Here is a 23,450-nt window from a genome sequence, read left to right as displayed (position 1 = left end):
TTGGTCCCCTCCTCTTTTCTATCTACACTTCTTCCCTTGGTTCATTAATCTCATCCCATGGCTTTTCCTACCATCTCTATGCTGATGACTCCCAAATCTACCTTTCTACCCCTGATATCTCACCTTGCATCCAAACCAAAGTTTCAGCGTGCTTGTCTGACATTGCTGTCTGGATGTCTCAACGCCATCTGAAATTAAATATGACCAAAACCGAGCTTCTCATTTTCCCCCCCAAACCCACCTCCCCGCTCCCCCCCCCCCACCCCCGTTTTCTACTTCTGTTGATGGCTCTCTCATTCTCCCTGTCTCCTCAGCTCGAAACCTTGGGGTCATCTTTGACTCTTCTCTCTCCTTCTCTGCTCATATCCAGCAGATTGCCAAGACCTGTCGTTTCTTTCTTTACAACATCCGTAAAATCCGCCCCTTTCTTTCCGAGCACTCTACCAAAACCCTCATCCACACCCTTGTCACCTCTCGTTTAGACTACTGCAATCTGCTTCTTGCTGGCCTCCCACTTAGTCACCTCTCCCCTCTCCAGTCGGTTCAAAACTCTGCTGCCCGTCTCATCTTCCGCCAGGGTCGCTTTACTCATACTACCCCTCTCCTCAAGACCCTTCACTGGCTCCCTATCCGTTTTCGCATCCTGTTCAAACTTCTTCTACTAACCTATAAATGTACTCACTCTGCTGCTCCCCAGTATCTCTCCACACTCGTCCTTCCCTACACCCCTTCCCGTGCACTCCGCTCCATGGATAAATCCTTCTTATCTGTTCCCTTCTCCACTACTGCCAACTCCAGACTTCGCGCCTTCTGTCTCGCTGCACCCTACACCTGGAATAAACTTCCTGAGCCCCTACGTCTTGCCCCATCCTTGGCCACCTTTAAATCTAGACTGAAAGCCCACCTCTTTAACATTGCTTTTGACTCGTAACCACTTGTAACCACTCGCCTCCACCTACCCTCCTCTCTTCCTTTCCGTTCACATTAATTGATTTGATTTGCTTACTTTATTTATTTTTTGTCTATTAGATTGTAAGCTCTTTGAGCAGGGACTGTCTTTCTTCTATGTTTGTGCAGCGCTGTGTATGCCTTGTAGTGCTATAGAAATGCTAAATACTAGTAGTAGTAGTAGTAATCGGTCCATGGTGTTTCTGTCCATTTGATATCTTTTATTATTAGGTTCTGGTCTGTTGGGAGCTTGTGTGAGATGAAGTCCAGTGTATGCCCTTTGACATGTATGGCCATGTGAGGTCCCATGAATGGAGGAATTCCTTACACTTATATCCATTGAACTGCATAAATTCCATAGGCATAGATATTGTATGATGTCAGCTTGACCTTAATGTGCCTTCTAATGAGCAGTCCTTTGTAACCTTACAATAATATAATTCCTTGGCAGTGTTTTGCTTGGGTGGTGTAGCTTGGCCACCTGTAGGCTCCCTGTGTTTGCTTGCAGTGCATATCTCATTGCAGCCCTGGTTTTGTCCTTTAGTATGTCTTTCAATTTATAGTAATAGAATAAGGCCTCTATAAAGTTGCTGGATGTTCTAAAGCCTATGTATAGACAGAGAGACTACTATATATATGGGAAACATGTTTATCCAATGTATCTTTCATAGCATAAGACATAAGAACCTAAGAGTAGCCATACTGGGTCAGACCAATGGTCCATCTAACCCTTTATCCTATTTTCCAAACAGTGGCCAAGACAGGTCACAAGTACCTGGCAGAAACCCAGGTTGTGGAATCATTCCATACTACAGATCCCAGGGCAAGCAGTTGCTTCCCATGTCTGTCTTAATACCAGACTATGGACTTTTCCTCCAGGAATTTGTCCAAACCTTTTTTAAACCCAGATACGCTAACTATTGTTACCACCTCCTCCGGCAAAGAGTTCCAGAGCTTAACTATTTATTGAGTGAAAAATACTTCCTCTTATTTGTTTTAAAAGTATTTCATGTAACTTCCTCAAATGTCCCCTAGTTTTTGTACTTTTGGATGAGTAAAAATTGATTTACTTCTACTCGTTCTACACTACTCAGGATTTTGTAGAGCTCAATCATATCTCCCCTCATCTGTCTCTTTTCCAAGCTGAAGAGCCTTAACCTTTTTAGCCTTTCTTCATACATTATTGATTTGTAACACTTTTAAGTACAAACAACTTGCTGGCGGATGGATTTGAAAAGGAGTTCTTTCCTGTTATGCTATAGGTGGAATGAGTATTTTTGGGGGGGAGGGGGACATAGGGGGTACATAAAATAGCCACCTGCTCACTGAATAGTGTCCTAAGACCTCACCAGTATGGCTGCCACAGTAACTGAATTGTGCAGTATATAAACCCCTCCTAAGATGACCGCCAGGTGCTGTAGTGATTCACCTGGAACCCCCTCTCTGCTGCCCGGCTTGCACAGAATGGCCCTATATGCAGCGACTCACAATCAACCCACAGACTGATCAGGGGCACTATAAGCTCTCACATGTTCCCCACCTTGACACTGTGATTTGTGTATCGAAGCAGGAAAACACACCTGCCTATTCAAGAGGACCACGGCACAACTTGAAGGCCTAAAAATAGTCCACATTCCCAGATGCGACCATGCACAACGCATGCCCTTTCATGGTCACCAACCCATGACCTGATGGTTCACAGAGAAGGGGGCATCCCTTATCCAGATGCTGCCCGACGCCCAGGGGTCAAACTGAACCCTAAATTATATAGTAAACCCAGGCCACTGGCACAAACACTTTTTTAAATTGAAATTTGCCTGTGTGATCAAGATGCAGTATTCTGCTAGTGTGTAGTATTTGCAGCCCTTTTTGTTTTGTTTTGTTTTTTTGTTTCACTAGGTTGTGTACAGGTGTTTTAGAGCCTGGTGTAATTATAGTGCTGCCTTTCCACGCATTATGTTGTAGCTCGTCCTGTCCTTGGAATTAGTGCTGTTATGGTTTGGTAAGGTTATGAGTGTGTTTTTGCACAAGTTTGTGTATAGTGTTTTGCAGTGGAGAAAATGTGTGTTGGTCTTACTGAGGTGGCACCAAAACATCAGAAAGGGTGTAGAACCTAAATCATGACACACTACCTCTTGAAGGGTCTGCATATGGTCGTTAAAAGGAGCTTATTGTGAACACTATCCACCCTAAAAGGGTGTGTTGGTCTTACTGAGGTGGCACCAAAACATCAGAAAGGGTGTAGAACCTAAATCATGACACACTACCTCTTGAAGGTTCTGCATATGATCGTTAAAAGGAGCTTATTGTGAACACTATCCACCCTAAAAGGGTGTTTTGTGGCTCTACATGAGAATTATGATATTATGATCCCTTGTTTCATATTGTTGATGGTCTGCATTTTCCGTATGGGTGTATTAGGGTCTCCCAAGTGTAATATTTATGGTACAGTAAGATTCTGAGTGTGTTTTTGCACAAAGTTGTGCATAGTGTTTTGCAGTTGAGCGATTGTGGTTAGTATATGCTTTGAGCAACCACTTTATTCTTTGACATATGATACATATCTAATATCTAAATTTAATAAAAGGTATTAATTGTGACTATTTTATTTTTACTTATATTTTTTTCTGTATGGTCAGACAATTATGGAGGTAAATTCCGCCCCTGGCCCCACCCCTAACCCTGCTCCCTTTAGCCTCCCCAAACAATTGGGCCAGCGACCACCTATGCAGACAAGAGCATTTTCTGGCCGGTTAAATAGTGCTGAATATTAGCCAGTGGCGTTCCTAGCGTGGATGGCACCCAGGGCGGATTGCCGATGCGCCCCCCCTGGGTGCAGTGCCCCCCCGCCTGCGAAATGACACCCCCCCCCCCCGGCGAAATGACTCCCCCAATGGGTGCACGCCGCTGGGGGGGGGGTGCCGCGGCGTGCACCTGTGGGCTCCGACTTCGCGAACTTCGCTCGCTCGCTGCAGCTCCCTCTGCCCCGGAACAGGAAGTAACCTGTTCCGGGGCAGAGGGAGCTGCAGTGAATAAGCGAAGTTCACGAAGTCGGAGCCCACAGGTGCGCGCCGAAGCACCCCCCAGCGGCGTGCACCCAGGGCGGACCGCCCCCACCGCCCCCCCCCCCCACCTTGGTACGCCACTGATATTAGCTGGACATTCTTCAAGCTATTGATCTCAGTGATATAGTCGCATCTGTTCATAAGCACCACAGCACCACCTTTATCTGCCTGTTTAATGACAATATTGGGTTCTTTTGCCAGAGGGAATCAAATGCTAGTTTTTCACTTCTTGTGAGATTGAAAAGGGGTTTCTTACCTTGAACTTCTAATTCACTGATATCTTTAAGTACCAGAGTTTCATAAGTGTATATCAACTGATTAATGACAGCAGGAAAATTCTATGTACTATTATTTCTGATAATCGACATGTATTATGAATGCTTTTAGTGGAAAAATAGTCCATTACCTTAGGCTTTCTTGTAAATTTAAGTCAATTCTGGTACTGAATGCATTATAATGTGGTATAAGAACATTGAAATATCTTTATAATAATACAGATATTTAATCTTTGTTCAATTTTCTATTAGAGAGATTCACTACCTTACCTAATATGCTTCTTGTTTTTGCTGGGGATACTTTTTCCAATATTTGTCCTCTCTCCTGTTTGGGACTCTTGACATCGGTCTCCTTCCTCTCCCCCTCTTCTCTCTCCATGAACGCAGGATACATTTCTGTGAGATATCTTGTTTGAATCAGAGTCTCTGTAGCTGAGATGTTTGGTTAATGTTGTATCTTGGTGGGGTTGATGGATCGAAGACCTCATCTGAGTCATTACGAATTCTCTTATTCTTACGTTCTGGTTGAGGGCTTCTTATAAAATTGTGTTTAACTGGCTCCTACTGAAATTGTGCTTTGGCTGTATTGAAGGTTACATGTTTTGGGGACCTTGCCAGGTATGTGTGACCTGGATTAGCCACTGTTGGAAACAGGATGCTGGACTTGATGGATCCTTGGTATTTCCTAGTATGGCAATACTTATGTACTTATGTTTATTTGAATATCAGGCCATAATATTTATTGAGTATGAGAGAGAAAGACCAAATTAGTCCATCCAGTGTGCCTATGAATGTCCTTTGCTTAGACACATACAAATTTGCACACCTGGATACACACATCCCTTTTCCCTATGGGGTCCTTTTAGAAAGCTGTGATAGAAAGTGGCCTATAAATCTTATAAGGTGCTGTAGTTATGGTGTTGTGCTGTAGCACTGCCTGGTAGGGAAATTTACACTCGGCAGCATTGAGATAAGTGTTTAACTTTATAAGATTTATTGCATATAAGCTTGAATGCTTCTATTCTTATTCTGAATGCTGGATGTTTCACAGTGTGTTTATAAAGAAGTATTATTATCAGTGTGTTCTTAAGAAGATATATCATTAGGAAGATAGGATTTGTAAAACATTTTGAGTAAGATACCGTTGTTTATTGGTTATAATACAGTAGTTTGTGTCACACTGGCAATCGAGTCATGTGAGTGATCATGACAGAGTGGGAGGTCCAGTGAATAAGAAACTTGTCCACCTTCTATATCAATTCCAGAAGTTTTGTAATGCTGTATGGGTGAGTAATACTTCTGAGTTCTATCTACCTTATATACACACTGTGCTATGTATTCCCCCCACTATTCACTGCTATTTAACTGGCCAGAATGGCTACTGACCTGTTAAATAGCGCTTAACCAGCAGATGATGTTTAATGTGAGCAAGTGCAAAGTGATGCATGTGGGAAAGAGGAACCCGAATTATAGCTACATCATGCAAGGTTCCACGATAGGAGTCACGGACCAAGAAAGGGATCTAGGTGTCATCGTTGATGATACGTTGAAACCTTCTGCTCAGTGTGCTGCTGCGGCTAAGAACGCAAATAGAATGTTAGGTATTATTAGGAAAGGAATGGAAAACAAAAATGAGGATGTTATAATGCCTTTGTATCGCACCATGGTGCGACTGCACCTCGAATATTGTGTTCAATTCTAGTCGCCGCATCTCAAAAAAGATATAGTAGAATTAGAAAAGGTGCAGAGAAGAGCGGCAAAAGTGTTAAAGGGGATGGGACGACTTCCCTATGAGGAAAGGCTTAAGCAGCTAGGGCTCTTCAGCTTGGAGAAAAGGTGGCTGAGGGGAGATATGATAGAGGTCTATAAAATAATGAGTGGAGTTGAACGGGTAGATGTGAAGCATCTGTTTATGCTTTCCAAAAATATTAGGACTAGGGTGCATGCGATGAAGCTACAATTTTGTAAATTTAAAATGAATCGGAGAAAAATTTGTCTTCACTCAACATATAATTAAACTCTGGAATTCGTTGCCAGAGAATGTGGTAAAGGTGGTTAGCTTAGCGGAGTTTAAAAAAGGAAAAGTCCATATACCATTATTAAATTGACTTAGGGAAAATCCACTATTTCTAGGATAAGCAGTATAAAATGTTTTGTACTTTTTTGGGATCTTGGCAGATATTTGTGACCTGGATTTGTGGCTTGGCCACTGTTAGAAACAGGATGCTGGACTTGATGGACCTTTGGTCTTTCCCAGTATGGCAATACTTATGTACTTATATACTCATATGTACCCGCCGATATTCAGTGGGGGATAACCGGCTATCCCCCACTGAATATTCCTGGTTAGCGGGTAGCAGATAACCAGTTATAACCGGCTATCTGTCTATTTTTAAAGCCAGCTTAGTGGCCATATTTGGCCGTGTGAAAAGGTGGGATATCTTTAGCCAGTTTAAAGATCACTGGCTAAGGTCCCTGTTTACTAAGCCACATTATAGGCACATTAACATTATTAAAGCGCGTTAACCATGTACGTGCATTAACTGTGTATGCGCCTACAATATCCCTATAGGCGCTTACATGGTTAGCGTGCACGCTAATTGTAGGTGTATTAAAAATGCTAACTCACCTTAGTAAATAGGGCCTTAAGTTTGAATATTGACTTAGCCGATTTTCTTTAATCTGTAAAAATAAACCAGATATTCCATGTCAGTCACCAGAAACGGCCCAGCATTGAATATCCGGGCTTAGCACCAACCATGGGAGTTAGCCGGTCTAACTCCTGCAGTCTGAATATCGACTCCCATTATATTTAATAAGAAAAAATAATATAAATTAAAAAAAAAATTGTATAAATGAAAAATTGAGTTTTGACTGTTGTACACACTGGTGGGTTATTTGGGGGGATTTTGAGATACGGTTTCATGCACTAATGTTTCCATTAGTGTGTGGCCACTAACAAAAATTAGTGTGTGAGCCCTTGCCGCAACCTATTTTGAAGGCAGTAAGAGCTCACGTGCTAATTCTACACTAATCAGTTGGGGGTTCTTTTACTAAGGTGCGCTATCATTTTTAGCTCACACTAAAAATCAGCTGCTGCTAAACGCTAAGATGCCCATTATATTCCTATGCGCGTCTCAGGATTTAGTGCCAACAGATTTTGAGCACAAGCTAAAAAACGCTAGCTCACCTTAGTAAAAGACACCCTTAGTGTGTAGCTAGCTGATTAGTTCAGAAACTCCCACTCTCCTCCCCAGTCATGCCCCCTCTTCCAAAAAATAAAAAATATTGTTTAGCATGTGGATAGTGTGTAGTTTTGAAACTTGACACGGGACACCTCAGCATGCCCCACTCACTGTAAGACCTTTTAAATTGCAATAATCGGATATTAGTGCTTACCGCAGCTTAGTAAAAGGATTCCGATGTCTGTCACACAATTTCACAATGTTATAGCATTACATTTTAGGATTGTAATTTTTTTTTGTTACATTTGTACCCCGTGCTTTCCCACTCATGGCAGGCTCAATGCTGCTTACATATTGTATACAGGTACTTATTTGTACCTGGGGCAATGGAGGGTTAAGTGACTTGCCCAGAGTCACAAGGAGCTGCCTGTGCCTGAAGTGGGAATTGAACTCAGTTCTTCAGTTCCCCAGAACCAGAATCCACCATCCTAACCACTAGGCCACTCCTCCAGGTTTTTCAAGGCATTCTTGTAGATCTGATGCAACTATATCACTGTAGGTTTTATCCACTGCTTTATATTTATTTATTTATTTGTTACATTTGTATCCCACATTTTCCCACCCATTTGCAGGCTCAATGTGGCTTACATAGTACCGTAAAGGCGTTCACCAAGTTCAGTAAAGAAACAAATACAGGTGGTATTGTGGTTGAATAGGTACATGTGTTTCAGTAGATACAGACTACTCTGTTAGAATTACAATGCTGTTTAAGGCTGTAACTGCCACTCTGCACACATTACTTCACTGCTTTGCTACAATCAGTAAAGATTGTAATGTGCAGCATTGAAGTATTATACAGAACTTACAAACTCTATTTCAGTAGAAAAAAAAAGAAAGGAGAAAAACACCAAAATGTGTACAAATAACAAGTTGTTCTTGATGCGTTCCCAGACTAGAAAATTAATTAAGGATCCCTGAAACAACACTGTAGTTCTCGCTGGGAAGACTTGAAAAAATGTTGTTGTTGTTGTTGTTGTTTTTTAAAGCCCTTTTGCGTCCTGTCTACCATCTGTAGCCCTATCCCTATCCTTCCTCAAGTTTCAGTATCTGCCCTCAAAGTGATCCGATCCAGCCCTTAAATTCAGCACTTTCCCCTCCAGCTATATCCAGCATTTCTCCTCTCTCCCTTCCCCTCCATCCATGTGCATCTCCTTTGTCTTTCCTTCCCTCTATCCTTGTCCAACATTTCTCCTCTCTTCCCTCCCCTCCATCCATGTGCATCTCCTTCCTGACTTCCCTCCATCCATCCATCCATGTCCAGCAACTCCCCTGCCCCCTCCAGCCATCCATCCATGTCCAGCAATTCTCCTTTCTCCCCTGCCCTCCATCCATGTGCATCTCCTTCCTCTTCCCTCCCCTCCATTCATGTCCAGCAACTCTCCTCTCTCCCCTGCCCTCACCCACCATCTATCCATATCCAGCAAATTTCCTCTCTCCCCTGTCCCCTCCATCCATGTCCAGCAATTATCCTCTCTCCCCCCTGCCCTCCCCTCCTCTCCATGTTCAGCAATTTCTCTTCTCTCCCCTCCCCTCCCTGTCCAGCGATTCTCCTCTGCCCTCCCCCTATGTCCAACAATTCTCCTTTGACCCCACCCTCCCCCATTCATGTCCAGTGACTTCCTCAGCTCCCCCTTTTCAGTCCTGAGTTCTAGTTCCCTCCTCTCCATCAATGTCCAGCAACTCTCTATTCTCCCCTGCCCTCTCCTCCATCCATATCCATCAAGTGTCCTCTCCCCCTGCCCCCTCCATTCCATCCGTCCAGCAATTCTCCTTACTCCTCTGCCTTCCCCTCCATGTTCAGCAATTTCTGTCCCCTTTCCTTTCCTTCCAGCAATTCTCCTCTGTCCCTTCCCTCCCCTCCATGTCCAGTGATTTTGCCTCTCTCCCCAGAAGCCCTCCTCTGCCTCTCCATTCCTTCCTGCCCACCCTTGTGCGTTTAAACCTTTTATTTTCAGCAGCGATGACAGTGAAGAGCAGAACAGCAAGCAGGCTGCCTCCAGCCTTTCCCTTCCCTCACAGACAGTGTCCCGCCTTCCTTGATGACTTAGAGGGGCATAATCGAACGTCGCTGGCCAAATAGATCGCCGGCGATCTATGTTGGCGGCAGCGCTACAGCTGGCCAGAACCGTATTATCGAAAAAGATGGCCGGCCATCTTTTTTTTTCGATAATACGGTTTAGCCCGGCCAAATGCTGTGGAGTTCGCCGGGTTTGAGATGGCCGGGTTTGTTTTTCAGCGATAATGGAAAGTTATGTCGGCCATCTCAAACCCCGGCCAAATTCAAGGCATTTGGCCATGGGAGGAGCCAGAATTTTTAGTGCACTGGCCCCCCTGACATGCCAGGACACCAACCAGCCACCCTAGGGATCACTGCGTTGGACTTCAGAAAAGCTCCCACGTGCATAGCTCCCTTACTTTGGGAGCTGAGCCCCCCAAACCCACTACCCACAAATGTACTGCACCCACTAAAATTGCTCCAGGGACCTGCATACAGCCTCTAGGACTTATTGCTGCTGTATAACTTTAGCACACCAGTTCACACCTGAAGACTAATCTCTCTGAAAAAGTATTTTCTTTAAATAAGCACATTTACTCACAGTTAACTGCAGATCAGAGGTTGTGCCCCACTGGCAGAGTCCCCTGGTACTAAGATTAGCAGTAGGTCAGAACTGGCACAATGGTGTACAATGCCCTCTTTCAGCACCATTCAAGGTAAGAACTACCTTCTCTAACATGGGTAACACAGGAAAGGGAACTAAAACTGGCTTACAAAAATGGCCACTACCGCATGGACTACAACAGGAAACAAAACAGGGCACACTCTGACCCAGTTAGCAGGGGGGAAAAGCGCCATGGGAGTAGAGCCCAGTACCCTACACCCACCACAATGCATTGCTAATGTGACTCTGCAGGGCACCTAACAGAAAAGGTGTCACACTCACCCGAGAGCCACATCGCAACCAGGGAAAGGCTGTCGGAGGATACAACACATTCTGCTGTCATGGAGTTGGGTACGGCATTTGAGGCTGGCATACAGGCTGGAAAAAAGGTATTTCGTTTTATTTTTTTAGTTTGGAAGGGAATTGGTGACCACTGGGGGGGTATGGGGTGGTCATCCCCCATTCCCTCCAGTGGTCATCTGGTTAGTTGGGGCACCTTTTTGAGGCTTGGTCGTGAAAATAAAAGGACCAAGTAAAGCCAGCGAAATACTGCTTAACACCACTTTTTTCTTTCCATTATCGGCGAAAGCCGGCCATCTGGTAGCCACGCCCATGCCCGCCCATGTCCCGCCTTCGCTAATCTACCGACACGCCCCCTTGAATTTTCGCTGGCGAAGTGACGGGAAAGCGGCAATGCTGTCACAAATGCCGCTTTCGATTATACTGATTTCGCCGCTTTTAAGAAATCGCCGGCCATCTCCCGATTTATGTCGGAAGATGGCCGGCGATCACTTTCGATTATAAGCTGGTTATTTCCTGTTTCCGCAAGGGCAGGACACTGACTGTGAGGGAAAGGAAAACCTGGAGGCGAGCCTGCTTGCTGTTCTGCTCTTCACTGTCGTCGCTGCTGAAAATAAAAGATTTAAACGCGCGGGGGAGGCAGGAAGGAACGGAGAAGAGGGCTGTCGGGGAGAGAAGGGCGGAAAGTAGGGACCGAGAGCACATTGTACCAGTCCTGTGTTTGGGGGGGCAATGCCCCCTCGCCCCCCCCAAACTATGCCCATGTCCAAACCATAGTTACCTAATGTTAGGGTTCACCCTGGGAGTCGGCACACAAAATAAAGATCTAAATGTTGTTTTAGACAATATGCTGAAATCTTCTGTCCAGTTTGTGGCGGTGGCCAAAAAAGCAAACAGGATCCTAGGAATTATTAAGATAGGGATAGTAAATAAGATCAAGAATACTATAATGCCTCTCGTTCGCTCCATGGTGCAACCTCACCACGAGTATTACGTTCAGTTCTGATCACCGCATCTCAAAAATGATATAACAGAATTTTTAAAGGATCAAAGAAGAGCAACCAAAAGATAAAAGGGATGAAACTCCTCTCGTATGAGGAAAGACTAAAGAGGTTAGGGTTCATCAACTTGCAAAAGAGACAGTTGAGGGGAGATATGATTGAGGTCTACAAAATCCAGTGTGGTTTAGAACAAATAGATGTTAATCAATTTTTTACTCTTTGAAAAAGTACAAAGACTAGGGGACACTCAGGGGCCCTTTTACAAAGGCAAATTAGGTGCTACTCATGTGCTTAAATGAGTCTTCCGCCAGGATACCACACCCCCTGGCACAAATTTCATATCTGACTTGCGCTCATAATGCCTGAATGATTTATTTATTTATTTTCCCCCACGCGTGTAGTTTCCGGTGGTAATTGGCAGTTGTCGCGCACTGACCGGTCACTGCGCGTGTAGTGCGTGAGCCCTTACTGCTAGATCAAAGGATGGCATTAAGAACTCAGGTCAGTTTTGGACGTGCGCTGGTTTCAGTTTTATCACATTGCCCTTTTCCCGTCCCATTAAAAAAAGCCCTTCTTAAAAAAAAAAAAAAAACACTTTTTTGCAGATGCAGTAAAAACTGGCCTGGTGCGTGCCCAATACATGCACCTATACTACCGCAGGCCACTTTTTACTGTGGCTTAGTAAAAGGACCCATCTTGAAGTTATTTTGTTTGCATTCAAATATAAAAATTACAAGTATCCACTTGAATAAAGAAAAACACTATTCAACTTGTGGTAGCTAAAGGAAATATCTGGATGCGATGGCATTTTTCTGGAAATTCCCCTTCAATATCAAACTAGTTGCCTTAGGAGCCGTTTTACTAAGCCATGTAAGCACCTACACAAACCCAAAATGTGCCAGTTCTGAGTTACCGCCCAGCTACCGCATGGCCCATGTAGTAATGTACACTCAAGAACAGACAGATACTTTGTCGTATGCCAAATTGTCTCATCATCACTTTTGCTACATTTGCACTTACACGAAACTACTTTGCATTCCAGAAGACTTTTTACCAATAGATTTGAGGATCAGCATTGACTCCAGACATAACAAAACTGTACATAGCACAGTTTGAAGAAACATGTTTGAAAAATCACCCTTACCAAAGTGAAATAGTGTTTTACAAAAGATATATTGATGACGTGTTCCTCCTTTGGAAAGGAAGTGAATTCTATAATTGATTGAACACCTGTGATCCTAATTTACATTTCAAAATCCAAACTGATCATCATCAGATATCCTTTTTGGATATACTCATTACAAAAACAGATCATAAAATTATTACAAGGATATACTGAAAACCAACAGATTAGAAACACATATCTACATTCTGAGAGTTTCCATAAGTGCAGTTTGAAGAATAACTTGCCATATTCTCAATTTCTCCATTTACGCCGGTTATGCACAAACTATGAAGACTTTGAGCTACAGGCATAATCTCTGACACAACGTTTTAGAAGAAGGGGATATCTAGAAGATTGCATCAGAAAAGGCCTGAGCAAAGCAAAAGTACAGGACAGACAAGCATTGTTAACACAACAAAATGAAAATGCCCCTCCTAATAACCTTCCACTCAATCAGTTCCTAACCCAGTCACTTTAGGACCCATACCAACAGCACATATTAATGGGACTCATAAACTATTTATACATTTTCTATATGAGTTGTGTCAAAGGCTTTGCTAAAATCTAAATACACTAGATCTAATGCTTCCCTTGATCCAACTCTCTGGTCACTCTGTCACAAAAATTGATCAGATTTGTCTGACAAGAGACCCGCCTCTAATGAAACCATGTTGCCTTAGGCCCTGGAATCCATTGAATTTCAGAAATCATACTGTTCTCTGTTTTAGAAGTGTTTCCATTAATTTATTTACCAGAAAAGTCAGACTAACTGTCCTGTAGTTCCCAAACTCCTCCTTACTTCCATTATTTGTGGAGAGGGACCACATTTGTTCTTCTTCAGTCCTCTGGGATCTCTCCCTACTTTAGAAAAGCATTGAAAAGATCAGACAGTGACACTTCTAGAAGTTCCTTAAGTTCTTTTATTGCCCTCACCCATCACTATGTTCAATTTTAGGTAGCTCCTCACAAACATAGTCCTCTGGAAATCACCTATGAAATATAATTAATCACATCCCATAAGGTTTTGGGGATATTTTTAAAATCCTGATGTGCAAAACATGTTTCAGATGGATAAAATCGGTCCCTACTTATAAGGCTCATTGTTTTTCCAAATCAGGATCATAAGTATTCCTGGTTATCACACCATCACCAAATTCTTAAGAAATGTGGTATGCTTTTCAAGAAGAAAATGCCACATTGTGACTTTCTAAGAAAAGCTTTGAAATATTTCAAATAACTTGAGAAATGTAACTAGTAATAATTTAAACTACATTTCTGAAAGTCAATAAACCAAAACAGTTTAGTCCATATCCCTTCATTAGGTTTGTTAGATCAGGTAGACATTGACCTGAGAAATATAAATTTGGATACAAAGCACTAAGTTGCAGACAATTTGCTTGACTTCTGATAGCTTTCTTTTTTGTATTAGGGTGCAATGCATATTAATCTCTAGTTGGTTAATAGTATTCTACTTCTTTGTTTCGCTAAGAGGATTGCACAAGATATTGTGGGGGGGGGGGGGGGGGGAGTGGAGGTAGCTATTACAAAAGCACATTAAGCAGTTAATACCCACACAGTAAATGAAAAATTTCACTGCATTTTATTAGTAGATTCCACTAAAAGCCTCCCTAGATATAGACAACATCTATGGGATTATCCCATAAAATGCCACATCATGGCTAAGCTGACCCTTCCTCATATTCCTGACATCATGATGGGAGAGAGGGGTAGGCTCAGAACCTTAGGCTGAAGAGAGAGACAGAGAGTTGATTGGTACAAGAAGTTATTCATGCACCAATCAGGAGAAAAGGCGCTCTAGGTTTAAATGGGCAGAATCTTTTGTGAAGGCCTGGGTAGAAGGAGCTTTTGTGACCCACACCCTCCCAAAAAGGGGGTTTGGAGGTAGTAGAAAAGATATTTAATGGATATGTTAGGGATTCACTCATTTATGAGTACATTTTTTGCTAGGTTTGGGATATTGGGGTCTTGTCACAGCAATCTGGTTTGGGTCATTCCTCTTTTGAATGGTACCTGATGAGCATTCTAAATGAAAACATTCACAGGGGGACAAAGAAAGGGGTGAGAAGGGGTCCATATGTGATGCTGTCATGGGCCAAAGATCGGGGAGAAACAAGGTCTTGTGTTACCGCAGGCCATGTTATGTGGGGTATTTTGTGCAAGGTATTTGTTAAGAGCACTGGTTACAGAGAGGGACATAATCGAACGGCGCCGGCCAAATAGATGGCCGGCCACCTATTTGGCCAGCGCCGCAAAGAGCAGTCCCGAACCGTATTATCGAAAAAGATGGCCGGCCATCTTTCATTTCGATAATACGGTTCGAGCTGGCCAAATGTCAGAGATGGCCAGGTTTGAGATGGCCGCATCAGTTTTCGCCGATAGTGGCAACTAATGCCGGCGATCTGAAACCCAGCCAAATTCAAGGCATTTGGTCATGGGAGGAGCCAGCATTTGTAGTGCACTGGTCCCCCTGACATCCCAGGACACCAACCGGGCACCCTAGGGGGCACTGCAGTGGACTTCAAAAATAGCTCCTTGGTGCATAGCTCCCTTACCTTGGGTGCTGAGCCCCCCAAAACCCACTCCCCACAACTGTACACCACTACCATAGCCCTTAGGGATGAAGGGGGGCACTTACATGTGGGTACAGTGGGTTTTTTTGGGGGGGGGGGGGAGTTGGAGGGCTTAACATTTACCACCACAAGTGTAACAGGTAGGGGGGATGGGTCTAGGTCCACCTGCCTGAAGTGCACTGCACCCACTAAATACTGCTCCAGGGACCTGCATACTGTTTCAGGGAGCTGGTTATGACATTTCAAGCTGGCATAGAGGCTGGCAAAAAAAATATTTTTTTTTTGGGTGGGAGAGGGTTGGTGACCAAAGGGGAGGTGATCCCCGATTCCCTCTGGTGGTCATTTGGTCAGTTGGGGCACCTTTTTGAAGCTTGGTAAAAAAATGGACCAAGTGAAGCCAGCGAAATGCTCGTCAGGGCCGGCTTTCTTTTTTCCATTATTGGGCGAAGCCGGCCATCTCGTGAGCACGCCCCCATCCCGCCCCGTCCCATCTTCGCTACCCTACTGACACGCCCTCTGCGACAGAAAGCAGATGGCGCCGGCCAAAATTGGCTTTCGATTATACCAATTTGGCCGGGTTGAGGAGATCGCCGGCCATCTCCCGATTTGTGTCGGAAGAGGGCCGGTGATCGCCTTCGAAAATAAGCTGGAGAGTAACATAGTAAATGATGGCAGATAAAGACTTGTACGGTCCATCCAGTCTGCCCAACAAGATAAACTCATTTTACATGGTATGTGATACTTTATATGTATACCCGAGTTTGATTTGTCCTTTCTCAGGGCACAGACCATTGAAGTCTGCCTAGTACTGTTCTGAAGCTAACATCAAAGCCCCTTAAAATTTACACTCCAGCCCATCCCTATCTATTCAGTCACGAACAGGGTAGAAGTCTGCCTAGCTCCCGTTTTGTTTCCAATTACCGGCGTCGCCACCCAATCTCCGCTAAGATTCCACGGAACCATTCCTTCTAAACAGGATTCTTTTGTGTTTATCCCACGCATGTTTGAATTCCATTTTCATCTCCACCACCTCCCGCGGGAGGGCATTCCACATATCCACCACCCTCTCCGTGAAAAAATACTTCCTGGTTAGTTTGTTACCAACTAATCAGGAAATAACAATTGGAGTTTATATTATAGAGACTTTATTGCATCTTGATTTCTTATATGGGGGACGGTTTGATGACTTGGGAGTCCTTTTACTAAAGTTTAGTGCACGCTAATGAAATTAGTGCATGCTAAATGCTAAGATGCCCATTTTATACCTAGGAGCATCATGGCATTTAGCGCACACTAAGCTTTACTAAAAGGGCCCTTAACATTAGAGTGGAGGAGTGGCCTAGTGGTTAGGGTGGTGGACTTTGGTCCTGAGGAACTGAGTTCAATTCCCCCTTCAGGCACAGGCAGTTCCTTGTGACTCTGGGCAAGTCACTTAACCCTCCATTGCCCCATGTAAGCCGCATTGAGCCTGCCATGAGTGGGAAAGCGCGGGGTACAAATGTAATAAAAAAACATGTTCTCCTGGTCACACCAAATCTCATGGACATTATTGACCTTCTACTATCCTTTATTATCTTGTTGTTTCATATGTTATCTATATGTTTCTATCCTATTTTTACACTGTTTAATTGTATTTTTAATGAACTGCAATATGCCCTATGGAACTTGTAAGCCACATTGAGCCTGCAACTAGTGGGAAAATGTGGGATATAAATGTGTTAAACAAACAAACAAACAATGTTAATTTCTGTAATAAAGCTGCAGCCAGTTATTGCCACATGCAAGGTATTTTGCTGTATTTTGGATGGTATGCCCCATCCTTGGCCACCTTTAAATCTAGACTGAAAGCCCACCTTTTTAACATTGCTTTTGACTCGTAACCACTTGTAACCACTCGCCTCCACCTACCCTCCTCTCTTCCTTCCCGTACACATTAATTGGTTTGATTTGCTTACTTTATTTTTTTGTCTATTAGATTGTAAGCTCTTTGAGCAGGGACTGTCTTTCTTCTATGTTTGTGCAGCGCTGCGTACGCATTGTAGCGCTATAGAAATGCTAAATAGTAGTAGTAGTAGTAGTAATTGGACGTGTGAATGTCTATATTAAAATACAGTTCTAAATGTGGAGGGATATGCAGGGAAACTGCATATAACAAAACTCTTGGAAATACAGTGATGGGTGTTCAGCCACCAATGTTTTTATATATAAAACATGATTATTAGTTTAATCGTCAATTTTTTATATGAGCCTGTGTGCAGAGTAATAAATAACATTGCTGTATTATTTATTAGTGATAAGCAAACAAACAATGCACCTGCACACACTCAAACCCACTGTACATCTGCTGAACATACAAATGTTTATACAAATCAATAGAAGAAAACTAGTGTTTCCTATTACAGCTTTACTGAGAAGTAGATGAGCACTGCTGTGCAAGTAAAACAAAAATATTGATTTTTTTTTTTCAGATGAATTCAAGTTTTTTATGAAAAGACTGCCCATGAATTATTTCCTCAACGTATCTACCATAATGCATTTATGGACTCTGGATTCCAATTTCCAGCGTCGCTATGAGCAACTGGAAAGTGCTATGAAGCAACTTTTCCTGAAGGCACAGAAAATTGTCCACAAACTCTTTAGCCTTAGCAAAAGGTGCCATAAACAGCCACTGATCAGCTGGCCAAAGCAAAGGTAAGAACTTCTGGGACCAATGGAGAGATTGACAGGACATTGCTTTATGGATGACATATTGAGAGAAAGAATATTAAAGCAGATACAGAAGTTGTACCTTTAGTAACAAAACTGTCAATAATGCATTTTCCATCTTTCAAGTATTTTTCCCAGTGCTTTCCTGTGCAGAATATGTGGACTAATATTGTGATTTTACTTACCATAAATAGTGTATTACACATCTTAACACAAAACTGCACAAAATTTGAAAGTTAAATACATTTTTTTAATGGAACGAAGATTAGCTATATAAAAACTGATTTTACAAAATGCTTTAGAGATAATGGACTAGATTCTATATATCGCACCCAAAAATTTGGCGCCAAAATGAAATTTGCTTAGGCGTATTCTATAAAATATGCTTTAATTTAGGCGTACTTTATAGAATAAGCCTAAATTTCTATCTGGTTTATAGAATAAGCTTAGCCTTGGTCCACAAAACTAAACTTAGTTGCAGTCAATTACACCAAGTAAAACCTAGTGTAAATCCCAACGCCTAAATTAAATTTTAGAAATGCCCACGGCCCGCCTATTCCATGCCCACGTTTCAACTATGCAACTTATATTTACGTGCACCACATTGCAGGATACGCTTAGCAAATAGTACATGTAAATTGTGATTAAAACCAATTAGTGCTGATAATTGGTTGTTAACATCCAATTATCAGCACTGATTAGCTTGTTAACTAACTAAGGGGTCCTTTTACAAAGCGGCCCAGCGGTAGTTCCCACCCCCAGCATGCGTCATATCCAGTGCTACAAAAAAATGTTTATTTTTGTAGTGCCGGTATGTGCCTGGCAGTAATCGGGCAGTGCCATGTGCTGCACAGTTACAGCCAGATTAGCATGGGAGCCCTTACTGCCACCTCAATGGCAGTAAGTGCTTCCCCCTGAAATGGCCACGCTGCAATTGCTTTACTTGCCGCATGGCCATTTCCTGAAAAAACCAAAGACCTGCCCTTTACCCGCTGCGGTAAAAGGAGGCCTCGGCGCACATCAAAAACATGTGCCAATGCTAGCACAGGCCCCCTTTTGCTGTAGCTTCATAAAAAGGGCCCAAAGTTATGTGCATTGTTATAGAATTGTTATAGAATACTCCTCGATTTCCACACAGAAATCTCAGCGCGATATTTAGAATCCCGCGAATGTGTCTCATGATTCGTTACAATTGATAACACAGCTTTATATTGTCTTTCATAAATACAGCACCCCTTTAGTTCTAACAGCCTCTGCACTTTGGGGGTCTTTTACCAAGCCACAGTAGCGTTTTTAGCTCGTGGTAGAAATCAGATGGCGGTATCCACCAAGATGCCCATAGGAATATCATTGGTGTCTCAGCATTTACCGCATGCTGATTTCTATCGTGTTAAAAACACTACCGCAGCTTAGTAAAAGCCCTCCATTGTTAGCCTGCTCAAGCCTAACAGGAATTAAAAATAAATGCATTTGCTATTATCCCCAATTAAGCATGAGATCATCATATATGCTCACAGCAACTATAGTCCAGCAAAACTACTGATTGCATAGAGTGGAGTGAGATATGAGTTACATACTGTTATGAGATATTTTGTGATGCAAATACAGAAGCATGTCCCTAATATATTAGAAAAGCTATAGGTATCTTGGTGTTTGTGCAAGCATGATATCTACTATAATAAAACGCACCCTCAACTTTCTGAAGTCACTCCAGTCCGTGAAGGGTTTGACAGTTCCACTCACCATGTCTTTCTGCCCCGCCCTCGCGTCAAACGTAATGACGTTGAGGACGGAAAAATGACAGTGAAAGGATCGCTGAACGAACATAATCCAAGTCACCATGAGGCATATTTTCAAAGAAACCTATGGAACTTTGGAAGGCTAAGTGCTTTGAAAATATGCCTCTAGGTCTCTCTGGCCCGCCCTCGCATCAAACATGATGACGTCGAAGGCGGACCAATGACAGTTAAGGGATCGCAGAACGCACTGAACGCAGAACCCAGGCAACGGAACAACACGTAAGACGCATGATGGACCAATCAGACTACTGAACTGTTGCCAGACAACGGAAAGACACATAAGACGCATGACAAACCAATCAGATCAAACTATATGGCAAGAAGGGAGGAGCATTCAAAAGCAGAAGGGGTCATTATCTGTGCAGCATGGAGCAGAGGACCACCGCAGAAACAAGAGAAGAACAATCCTGCTGTGGGTATGCCCAATAATAGACCTGGGGGGGACCTACTGTAGCTGGATGGATTTAAACTGCCTACTGCAGGAACTGAAGAGTGCTGGAGGGGTAAAGCGCTGACTACATTGATGTTCGCTTGACGAGTTTTCCCTACCTGCTGCCGGTAATGAACTCCGGAGCAGGGAGTATAGTTTACAATATATTGGTGTCATTCACATTCTCAACAGGTTCAAATAAACATTTTTAAGCCATTACGAATTGCACAGGCGAACCACTGGGACCACTGGGGGGGGGGGGGGGGGGGGGGGCTGGGGAACAAAAACAACAATGGCAGTACTGTTTTCATACTACGGATTGACCTAGCACCATCAAACACAGACCTACCATTTATACTATCTAGAAGGCAATTCCCTGTCAAATTGGCCTTTGCAACGACTATTAACAAGTCACAAGGACAAACTTTTGACAAAGTTGGGATTTTCTTTCCAGAACCGGTATTTACACATGGACAACTGTATGTTGCCTTTTCAAGAGTAAAAAACTCTTCTGATGCAATTGTAAAACTGATTGAGGGACCTCAACAAGGACACATTTTACCTAATTGTAACAAAATTTATACAAAAAATATTGTTTACAAGGAAATGTTACAAATGTAAGAATTATACAAACATTTTAGAAAGTGGGGATGTTCCTTAAAGAACTGATATTTACACATGGACATCTGTATGTTGCCTTTTCAACAGTAAATAACTCTTCTGATGCATTTGTAAAACAGATTGATGGACCTAAACAAGGACACCTTTTACCTGATTGTAAAAAAATTAATATAATATATATTGTTTACAAGGAAATTTTACAAATGTAAGAAAAAACTACAATACAAATAGAACTTTAAAAAAAACTTTGGCTTTTAAAAAACAAACAAACATTTATAACCATTAAAATCAAACAGAAAAACAAAAACAAAAATAAAAAAACACATGCTAGCGCCCGTTTCATTTGTTTCAGAAACGGGCCTTTTTTACTAGTATCTTAATAATTTAGCATGTAGATGTGTTGTTGTGGTACTAGCTGTTCAATAGAAAATGCCCATAATCATACGAACAAATATACTGGTATGTGGTTATTTTTACCTATGGATTTTGCAGTGATTCTGAAAATAAAAGAGATATATAGAAGTGTGTATTCATTAGTGCACATTTATTAGCGTGCCTTTTTTAAAAATAGAATTCCTCAACAGGATTAAAAAAATGACAATATGGCAAGACAAAAAAAAAGATTTAGCTATCTAGAACTGGTCCCTAAAAAAAATAAAAAATAGAGCTATTATTTATGAAATTACATCCTGGTGGTATCTGCATTAATATAAACCTAGTACCCTCTTTCCTTTATATCCTTTAAATTTCTTATCCTTCCAAATTCTTTGAAGGGCATAAACATAATTCAAACTAGAATCTACAAATCACTGCCACTCCCCCTTCCATTTTCCTTACCTTAGAGACATAACAGAACAGGAAAAGGCCATCTGATTTGGTGAACACACACACACAAATCATGGGATCCTTTTACTAAGGTGCGATGAAAAATGACCTGCGCTAGTGTAGACGCGTGTTTTGGACGTGTGCAGATCTATTATTCAGCGCACCTGTAAAAAATGCCTTTTTGAAATTTTGGACAAAAATAGACGTGTGACAAAATGAAAATTGGGTCACGTCTATTTTGGGTCTGAGACCTTACCACCACCCATTGACTTAGCGGTAATGTCTCATGTTTTAACTGGGCAGTAATGGTCTATGCACATAGAATGCCTTTTACTGCCCCGTTAGCACCAGTGGACGCAAGTAAAAAATGAAATTACTGCCCGGGCCACACGACAGATGGGAGTAATTCCAAACTGAAGTGCATTGGGCTTGCATAGCCACCTACGTGGCTTAGTAAAAGGACCCCCCCATGTCTCTTACTGATGCTCATTGTGACTTTGAGCAGATCATTTAATTCTGCAGAGCCTCAGGCACAAACAGGATTATATTTACTAAAAGGCACTAATGAGAGTTGTTTTCCAAAGGTACTGTACTATTTTATGCAGTGGGACCAATTAACTAAGAAGAGTCACTAATAGTAGTAGCACACATTAATAAATCAAACCCTCGAAGTTTAAGCCCTCTTAGGCAAGAAACTAAGAGGCCCTTTTACAAAAGCACAGCAATTTGGCTCTACTGCCGGACTCCCACAGGAGCCTGGTGGTAGTTCTGATCGCCATTCCTGTGCTAGAAAATATTTTTGTGTTTTCTAGCACAACGGCATGCCTGGTAGTAATCATGCAGCTCCGTGCACTGCCCAGTTACTGCCAGGCTACCACAGGAGCTCTTATCATCTTTTAAACAGGAGACGACAAGGGTTCCCCCAGGAAATGGCCACTCTAATTCTCAGCGCATGACCATTACCGCAGGAGCCCTTACCGACACCTATTTAGGAGGCAGTCAGTACTCCCACAGTTCTCCTGTGCTAATCAGGTAGCATAGCTAATCGGGTAGCAATTAGCACAGGAATGCCTACTCTCCACCAATGGACATGCCTCCTGCACTGAAAAATAAAAAAAATATTAGTGTACGCTAAGTGGAAACCTACTACCTCAGCGCGTCCCGTGGTAGTGCTCTTATAGTGCACAGCGAGCCCACATTAGGCCTATTGCGCCTTAGTTAAAGGGCCCCTTAGGGGGTCTTTTACTAAAGTGCGTTAGCATTTTTATCTCATGTTAAAAATCAGCTGGCGCTAAACACTGAGACACCCATAGAACTATAATGGGCATCTGAACGTTTAGCTCCAGGTGATTTTTAACATGAGATAAAAATTTCTAGTGCACCTTAGTAAAAGAGCCCCTGAGTGACTAGGATATCTCACTATAATGCCGTTGTATCGCTCCATGGTGCGACTGCACCTCGAGTATTGTGTTCAATTCTGGTCGCCACATCTCAAAAAAGATATAAAGGAATTAGAAAAGGTGCAGAGAAGGGCGACGAAAATGATAAAGGGAATGGAACAACTTCCCTATGAGGAAAGGCTGAGAAGGTTAGGGCTCTTTAGCTTGGAGAAAAGGCGGCTGAGGGGTGATATGATAGAAGTCTACAAGATAATGTGCGGATTAGAGCGGACAGATGTGAAGCGTTTGTTTACACTTTCAAACAACAACAAAACCAGGGGACACAAGATGAAGCTAGAATATGGTAGATTTAAAACAAATAGGAGAAAGTTTTTCTTTACTCAGCGTGTAGTTAGACTCTGGAACTCGTTGCTGGAGAA

At 42.6% G+C, this 23,450-nt stretch overlaps 1 protein-coding gene across 1 annotated transcript in view; it reads left to right on the top strand.

Annotated features, from left to right (window-relative positions):
• BRINP3 (BMP/retinoic acid inducible neural specific 3) overlaps window positions 1-23,450 on the top strand; it is a 505,009-nt gene that overhangs the window by 395,793 nt on the left and 85,766 nt on the right. The window contains exon 8 of the mRNA XM_030207490.1: window positions 17,719-17,941. Coding sequence (XP_030063350.1) covers window positions 17,719-17,941 — 223 coding nt within the window. The remainder of the gene's footprint in view (window positions 1-17,718; window positions 17,942-23,450) is intronic.

The sequence above is a fragment of the Microcaecilia unicolor genome, chromosome 6 (assembly GCF_901765095.1).
Source record: "Microcaecilia unicolor chromosome 6, aMicUni1.1, whole genome shotgun sequence".
NCBI lineage: Eukaryota > Metazoa > Chordata > Amphibia > Gymnophiona > Siphonopidae > Microcaecilia > Microcaecilia unicolor.
The sequence above is the reverse complement of the archived record's forward strand: the minus strand, read 5'-3'. Positions and strand labels throughout refer to the sequence as shown.